Below are 8,619 nucleotides of genomic sequence, written 5' to 3'. Positions count from 1 at the left end.
TGATAGACGTCCTCAATAAGCTCACACAAATCATTTTCAAGAATATCCCGGTAGGACATAATAAAAGCGTCATTGACCCATCAGGTGCAGGACCCTTGTGAGAAGGGAATTTTTTAACTTGATTTTCACATAGTTCTTTTTATTGTAACTTGATTTCCATCGGATACTTTTTCTTTTTTGAGTTGCCATCAGATACTTTCTATAGATTATGGAAGCAGTGGGGAAGCTTTACAATTGAGTAATGTAAATGATTTTAATACATTTTAGATTCTTATTTCAATTGTTCCAAAAGATGGTACCAACAAGAAAATGAACACATTAGATTAACTAAATTTGTCCATGGTTTTACTTTCCATGGCTCAAAAAGGACGCATAATTATTAAAGAGCACAATTTGAAGGACTTATAATTGGGTGCCTCCAAGATGGATTTTCCTTTCTACAATTCCATGCCTTTTGGATTACTATATGCTACGTACAAATAAAGAAGCTTTACTAAATAAATGAAAGAGCATTGCAGAAATCATTGGACATGCTATCTCAAAGAGTTTGTGATCACTAAAAACAATCGGTGACTAATCTTTCTTTATCCCCACGATAAGGCGGCCAACAACTCATCATTGGGTCTATAAAGTCTCGCGGAGAGCCCTCACGCCAAGCGCAGGGACCGACAGAACAGTGCACGCAGCACAGCAATCGCAGCCCCTCCCACGCCTCTCAAAGCTGATTTATTAAGCCTTAACCTCCTCCTTGGAGCACAGAGCATCGCTGGTCCTGCACCTCCGCGGCGGCCGGCATTTCGCAAGAATCGATGGGGTGCAAGTCGTGCCAGAAGCCCAAGGCGCAGCACCGCAAGGGGCTGTGGTCGCCGGAGGAGGACCAGAAGCTCCGCGACTACATCGTCCGCTACGGCCACAGCTGCTGGAGCACCGTCCCCGTCAAGGCCGGTAAGAACTCCCTCCCAGCCAAGCGCGGCCGGCATTTCGCGCGCGATTCCCCCGAGAATTTCGAAGGGGAATCGGGCAGATTTTCTTCTTGTCTACTTGCATTCATGCCCAAATTCCGAATTTCCCCTGATTTCCTGCCGAGGCTCTGCAAATGCACCTCGGCTCGTGGGAAGGGGGAAGATGGGGAATTAATTTCTCTTGAGCTTCGTCTGCCTGCTCGAATTCAGAATTCAGCAAATTTTTGTAGCGCTTTCGGAAAAGAATCCAGCAGAATTTTGTCAAATGTACCTTGGCAAGTGGGGTGGGGGCTAAATTTTGCCGTGAATTGCAGGGCTTCAGAGAAACGGCAAGAGCTGCAGGCTGCGATGGATCAACTACCTGAGGCCGGGGTTGAAGCACGGCATGTTCTCCCGGGAGGAGGAGGAGACCGTCATGAGCCTCCACGCCACACTAGGCAACAAGTAAGCATCCCAAGCACACATCACAATTCTCACCTTTTCCACCCCACCTTCTTCGGCCTCAGATAGCTGACGAGCAAAACGTCACCTGATTAGCAGGCGCGGTTGAATTGAATCAGTCAGAGAGTATTTCTTTGTTATTTTTTTCCTTCTAATTCATCTATAGTCATCCTCAGAAGTTTAATAATAAAAGGAAGAAAAGTAGAGTATTCTTGCTCAATTTGCTGGTGTCAGCATGGCAGTGTCGTTTTGCTGGCGAGTTGAGTTTCAAGCGTAGAAAGTGAAATAAAAGGGAAAGAAAACGTATTCCTGGCGGAAACAAAAGGAAATGCTGATGTCTGCCATGGGCATGGAGACCGCTTTACGTGGTGGAGTTGATGCCGACGCCTGCGTTGGCTTCTCTTTCCGAGTGCTGGTTTGGTGACAGTGAGCAAGCGCCTCGCTTTCGCTAACCTACTGGATGGAAAGTTGGCTTGGTCACGGTTAACCTCTTTTCGGACAGAGGAAAGGACGAAAGAGCAACTGAGAATCGCTAGCCTTGTGGCTAAAGGGTCTTTTGCGGTTGCCTGTCGGTGCAAGCAAAGCTGGTTTTATCATTTCCGTTTCGTGCGTCCTTGATCATAGTTAGTACTGTGCCGTGCCTAGTTTTGATAATGAAGATAGATTGATATTATGAGTGTACAATCATTTGTGAACACGCTTCTAGTACAGTCAACTGTTGAGACCAATGGGCAATGATAGTGTAACAGATGCTTTGACATTGACAATCCCAAGGGAGAAGACTTGTAGCTGATGCTACGGGTCTGTGGCAATCGTAGGTTTATTTATTATTGGAGCCACTGTACAAATACAATACAACGAGATTAAAACACAATAAAAAATAACCTGGTTTTAATTAGTTCTTGGCTCTGCTGACCCAGAATTCAGAGTCCAAATTACCTCATGGTTTGCTTCTCTAACATGGTGAGAAATTTTTCTGTGGTGCAGGTGGTCTCAGATAGCGCAGCACCTGCCGGGCCGGACGGACAACGAGGTGAAGAACTACTGGAACTCGTACCTGAAGAAGCGCGTCGAGGGCGCGCGGGCGCCAGCCAAGTCCGCCGGCTCGGACGCGCCCCGGAGCCCGACGCCCAGCGACAGCAGCCGCGAACGCAGCACCGTTAACCAGCCGTCCAACTCCGGCTCGTCCGGCCCGCCCGAGTCGTCGTCGACGGCCGACGACTCGAGCAGCCTCACCGGGCCCGGCGCGGCCGGCTCGATCCGGCCGCACGCGCCCGTGCTCCCCAAGGTGATGTTCGCGGACTGGCTCGACATGGACATGGACTACGGCGCCGGCCTGATGGCTCCGAGCGCCCTGGACGCCGCCTTCGACTGCAGCCCGGCGCAGCAGGGCGCGAGCGGGAGCACCACGGTGGACGGTCGTTGCGGCGCCGTGGACTCGTTGCAGGGGCTCGGCGACGGCGGCATCTGCTGGGAGTTCGAGGCGGACATGCAGGGCGGAGGAGCAGGGTTCTGCGACCTGCTCTCCATGAGCGAGTTCCTCGGGATCAACTAGGCGGGAACCCCGGCGTCGCGGGTGAGGCAGCAGGCTAAGCCGACCGTCGTGATCGAGCGAGCGGCGAAGTGTTCTGCGGCAAAGCGTCGCGGGGTGTTTGATTCGTTGTTCCGTGCTGTAAATCATCGTGCCGTGTTTGTGCAGTTTTAAACTTTTTTTTCTTTCTTTTTGCCTATAATTGTGCAGTCTTAAGGTTTAGAGTGTAGCGAACAAAGCGTTTAATTTCTTCGTAAGAGTTTGTAGCCCCGCTCTGGTCCCGGGGAACGTGTATACAGAAATAACAACGAGGGCAGAGCGCAAGGATTTCATGGTTTCATAGGTTCCGTATCCGATTGGTGTCTGAATTTCTGAATGAGAATGCATCATGGAACCTCGAGTTGTTAAGCTACTTCGATGTGTCGGTCCATAGTTTAAAAAATCGAACCGCTGAGCCTGTCGGTTAAGGTATTTACCGACAAAAAAATCAGAATATTCAAGGTTATTTTTTAAAATTTTGACCTCACATCAAAGAAATACACATAATATTGGATGTAAACCATTAATAATTCATAAGGTGGTATTGGCCTAGTTGCTTATTGGTGTCTTACCTCAAGGTTAGGTGTTTAATCCCTAGGTTATGCACCATTTATTTATTTTTTGAATATTTCCGTCTTTTTTTACTAAAAGACCAATACACCTTAAAAGGTAGGCAAGATACCGGTTCCTGGTTTTTCCGATCGAATCGGTGGTCCGGTCTAGTTTTTAAAACTATGATCTCAGCAGACCTGGTCGGCCGGCCCGGCCCAGCCTAGGGCTAAACATGTTTGGCATGGCATGATCCGCGAGAGCACGTCTAGTACACGGGCCTTGCCGTGCCGCCCTGCGTGCCCCGCCTTCAGGCCCAGGCACGACACTACAGGTAAATAGGCCGGCTCACCGGCATGTTTAGCCCGCCAGTCCGTGTATTATTCAGCCTATTTGATTGTTTTGGGCCTATATTCAGCCTCTTAGCTTATAAAAAAAGGGTCGTGCCATGCCCCGAGACACGTGCTCAACCTCGCGTCCTAAGCACGGCCCGATTAGCCACGGATCGGGCACGCGTGCTAATGAGTCGGCCTGTCAGGCACAACCAAGTGGCCAGGTTTGTGGGCAGATCCTATTTGGCGCGCGGGTCGCCGCGTAGAAATCGCGCGCATACCCCCTATGCACGCTGTGTTGGTTTGGGCCGGCCCAACTAGCCGTTTCGTTTACTTTTTGGTTTTTTTCCTTTTAATTTGCATGTTTTACTTTCTTTTTAAATTTATTTTCCCTTTTTTCATTTCATTTTTTCTTTCCAAATACACGGACATTTTCTCAAATCTGGGAACTTTTTTCCCCAAACCAATGGACATTTTTTCAAGTCGGTGAATTTTTAAAAAATTCAAAATTTGTTCACCGAAACAAAAAAAGTTCATCAAATTCAAAAAATGTGAATGAATTTTTAAAATATGTTCATCATATTAAAAAAAATTCATCGAATACAAAAAATACTTGATTTAAAAAAATCATCAAATTAAAGAAATGTTCATTGAATTTAAATTTTGTTCATGAGATAAAAAAATGTTCATCAAATTCAAAAAATTAATTTTTAGAATTGTGAGAAAATTTATGAATTCTTGCAATTTTTAAAATCCGTGAAGATTCTTATGAATTAGTGAACATTTTTTGAAATTATAATCTTTTTTTGAAATCCTAAACAAATAAAGAATAATTTTTTTATTCAACATTTATTTATCAAATTAGAAATAATGTTCATTGATTTTAAGTTTTGTTCATCAAATACAAACAATGTTCATAAAAAATTGTTCATCAAAATACAAAAATGTACATAAAATTAAAAAATAGTCATGAAAATTAGAAAAAGTTCATCTTTTTGAATTTCTTACCATTTTACAAATTTGTGAAGATTCTCTTACATTAGTGAAGATTTTTTAAATTCTGATTTTTTGAAACCCAAACTTTTTTAAAGAAGCAAAATATTAAACAGAAAATAAAACAAAAACAAAAAGAAACGAAAAAATAGGGGAGCCCTGCCCCACAATTGGGCTAACCCAAGTCACGTGTGGGAGCGAGGGGTTGCGCTTTGTGCGCAGAATAGGAGCTCCCAAGTTTGTGTCTCAGAGATCCTCAAATTAGAGCTTCGCTGAGGTAGGAGGATGACATGCTCGTTTGGGGCCCGGGTAAGTTTGGAAGTTTCTCTAACAAGAGTGCCTAATCTCTTGCGCTTGATGAAGCTCACAAAGTTAGCTCGATGGGCCCTAGTTATGTGCCTGATGGTCACTGTTCTTGTTGGAAACTCATCTTGGTCATGCGGTATTCCACCCACTATATCACATGGAGGGTGGTTGCGAATACCCTTGCGACTTGGTAGAATAAACACAATAGGGGTCAATTGACTAATCTCTACTCGGTCCTGTTCTGCTGAGATAGAAAACAACTTCCATCTCCTCTGTCGTTGCCCTCTTGCCCGTGAACTTGGAAGTTTATGGCGGAAGTGTGGATGCTACCCGATCTTGCATCTAATTGCAACATCGACAAAAATGGCTTCTACATGCTCTTGATCAGTTGCCTGATGTTGAGCATTGTATGCTACTAATGACCCTTTGGCGTTGTTGGCATGTATGCAATGAAGTGGTTCACAATAAGCCTCCACCTTGATGGATACTTCCAGAAGGTTCCTTGTCAGCTATCTTGATTCTTTGATTGGACTGAAACTTGATCTGCATGTTGCCATGCAAAGGAAAGGTGATCATCACATATGATAGTTCGCTTAAACCCTCACATGAGATACCGGCTATGGAGAAGTCGTTTGTTTGGCTTCCTCCAAGATGTGTTGCATTAAATTGAACTCAGATGGGTCCTTTGCGGATGACGGTGCTACCGGTGCAGGTATGGTACTCAGAGATGTCAAAGCGAGAATTATGTTATTGTCTTATTGGGAGCTTTTTCTTGTAGGGAAGCCATCGAGGTACAGCTATATGTACATGTATGGGAGGCGCTCTTTCTCTATCTAGATAAGTGACCTTCCAATTATAGTAGAGAGGATTCCATCATAGCAGTTAAGATGATTCAATCGCGTGGCTTGGACAGACTGGTTTATTCCTCTCTCATTAAAGAAATCAAACACCTTATTTATCTTCGCAAAACTTGTTAACCGTACTCAGAATAAGGTTAGCGATAGCTTAGCAAAGCTTTCTATATTGGATGGTAGAATTTTCACTTGGGTTGGTTCTGGACCTCCAGAACTTTAGATCTAGCTCTCGCAAATTGTAATGACAATGTCATTGAGTCATACAATGTTTTCACTCGCAAAAAGTCTTACTATTGTGTCGTACTTCTCATTAGATTGGTCCTCATGACCCGTGGACTCTTCTTGTAGTTCAAATTATCACCTGATGTCTACTACACAACCTTCTTCTTGTAGACGTTGTTGGGCCTCCAAGTGCAGATGTTTGTAGGACAGTAGCAAATTTCCCTCAAGTGGATGACCTAAGATTTATCAATCCGCGGGAGGCGTAGGTTGAAGATGGTCTCTCTCAAACAACCCTGCAACCAAATAACGAAGAGTCTCTTGTGTCCCCAACACACCCAATACAATGGTAAATTGTATAGGTGCACTAGTTCGGCAAAGAGACGGTGATACAAGTGCAATATGGATGGTAGATATAGGTTTTTGTAATCTGAAATTATAAAAACAGCAAGGTAACAGGTAATAAAAGTGAGCCTAAACGGTACTGCAATGCTAGGAAACAAGGCCTAGGGTTCATACTCTCACTAGTGCAAGTTCTCTCAACAATAATAACATAATTGGATCATATAACTATCCCTCAACATGCAATAAAGTGTCACTCCAAAGTCACTAATAACGGAGAACAAACGAAGAGATTATTGTAGGGTATGAAACCACCTCAAAGTTATTCCTTTGGATCGATCTATTCAAGAGTTCGTACTAGAATAACACCTTAAGACACATATCAACCAAAACCCTAATGTCACCTAGATACTCCAATGTCACCTCAAGTATACGTGGGTATGATTATACGATATGCATCAAACAATCTCAGATTCATCTATTCAACCAACACAAAGTACTTCAAAGAGTGCCTCAAAGTTTCTACCGGAGAGTCAAGACGAAAACGTGTGTCAACCCCTATGCATAAGTTCACGAGCGGAACCCGCAAGTTGATCACCAAAACATACATCAAGTGGATCACGTGAATATCCCAATGTCACCACAGATAAGCACATGCAAGACATACATCAAGTGTTCTCAAATCCTTAGAGACTCAATCCGATAAGATCACTTCAAAGGGAAAACGCAATCCATTACAAGAGAGTAGAGGGGGAGAAACATCATAAGATCCAACTATAATAGCAAAGCTCGCGATACATCAAGATCGTGCCATCTCAAGAACACGAGAGAGAGAGAGAGAGAGAGAACACATAGCGACTGGTACATACCCTCAGCCCCGAGGGTGAACTACTCCCTCCTCGTCATGCAGAGCGCTGGGATGATGAAGATGGCCACCGGAGAGGGATTCCCCCCTCCGGCAAGGTGCCGGAACGGGTCTAGATTGGTTTTCGGTGGCTATGGAGGCTTCTGGCGGCGGAACTCCCGATCTATTCTGCTCCCCAATGTTTTTAGGGTATATGGACATATATAGGTGAAAGAAGTCGGTCAGGGGAGCCACAAGGGGCCCACGAGGGTGGGGGCGCGCCCCGGGGGTAGAGCACGCCTCCCTGCCTCGTGGCTTCCTCGAAGCTTCCCTGGCGTCTACTCCAAGTCTCCTGGATTGCCTCCGTTACAAAAATTACTCTCCCGAAGGTTTCATTCCGTTTGGACTCCGTTTGATAGTCCTTTTCTTCGAAACACTGAAATAGGCAAGAAAACAACAATTTGGGCTAGGCCTCCGGTTAATAGGTAAGTCCCAAAAATAATATATAAAAGTGTTTAGTAAAGCCCATAAACAACCAAAACAGATAATATAATAGCATGAATACTTCATAAATTATGGATATGTTGGAGACGTATCAGCATCCCCAAGCTTAATTCCTGCTCATCCTCGAGTAGGTAAATGATAAAAGAAAGAATTTATGAAGTGTGAATGCTAGTAGGTGCACAAGTTTGATCAATGGTAATTTCAATCACCTTTTCTAGCATCATTATATATCATAACAGTAGCTCAACTCATAGGACTTCTCATGATCAAGTAACAAGCTATTCACATGTTAAAGTATAGATCATAAACTTTCTTGAAAACTAACAAACCGTGTTATCATCAAACAATTACAATTCATCTTATTTTCAGTAAGGGTCTATGTCAGAGCTTTGATTCAGCAAACTTCACATACTCAACTATCATTTAGTCTTTCACAATTGCTAACACTCACGTGATATTTATGGGTTCAAAGTTTTAATCAGACACAGAGAAAGATAGGGGCTTATAGATTCGCCTCCCAACCTTTTACCTCAAGGGTAATGTCAACAATAATAGTTCATGATGCCTTACATCCAATTGGATATATATATATATATATCAGGATCTTTCCAACACAATGTGCTTGCCAAAGGATAAAATGTAAAAAGGAAAGGTGAAGATCACCATGACTCTTGCATAAGGTATAGGACAAGAATAAAAGATA

The 8,619-nt window shown here is 43.9% G+C and overlaps 1 protein-coding gene across 1 annotated transcript; it reads left to right on the top strand.

The window, feature by feature from the left end:
- The first annotated feature begins 634 nt into the window (after positions 1–634).
- Positions 635–3,274, top strand: LOC125539034 (uncharacterized). Its single transcript, XM_048702396.2, has 3 exons — positions 635–945; positions 1,277–1,406; positions 2,391–3,274. Exons 1-3 carry the CDS (start codon positions 810–812, stop codon positions 2,956–2,958), a joined length of 834 nt encoding a protein of 277 aa, XP_048558353.1. The 5' UTR covers positions 635–809; the 3' UTR covers positions 2,959–3,274.
- Positions 3,275–8,619: the final 5,345 nt, after the last annotated feature.

Source organism: Triticum urartu, chromosome 2A, assembly GCF_056163025.1.
Source record: "Triticum urartu cultivar PI428250 chromosome 2A, HENAU_Tu73, whole genome shotgun sequence".
In the NCBI taxonomy this organism is placed as follows: Eukaryota; Viridiplantae; Streptophyta; class Magnoliopsida; order Poales; family Poaceae; genus Triticum; species Triticum urartu.
Note: the sequence above shows the minus strand (reverse complement) of the source record. Positions and strands in the feature narration are given on the sequence as shown.

Excerpts from the sequence above, each read along its gene's own strand:
- LOC125539034 (XM_048702396.2), top strand. The coding sequence starts at position 810 with ATGGGGTGCAAGTCGTGCCAGAAGCCCAAGGCGCAGCACCGCAAGGGG. Across the intron at positions 946-1,276 it reads CACCGTCCCCGTCAAGGCCG|GGCTTCAGAGAAACGGCAAG; the intron begins GTAAGAACTCCC and ends CGTGAATTGCAG. Across the intron at positions 1,407-2,390 it reads CACGCCACACTAGGCAACAA|GTGGTCTCAGATAGCGCAGC; the intron begins GTAAGCATCCCA and ends TCTGTGGTGCAG.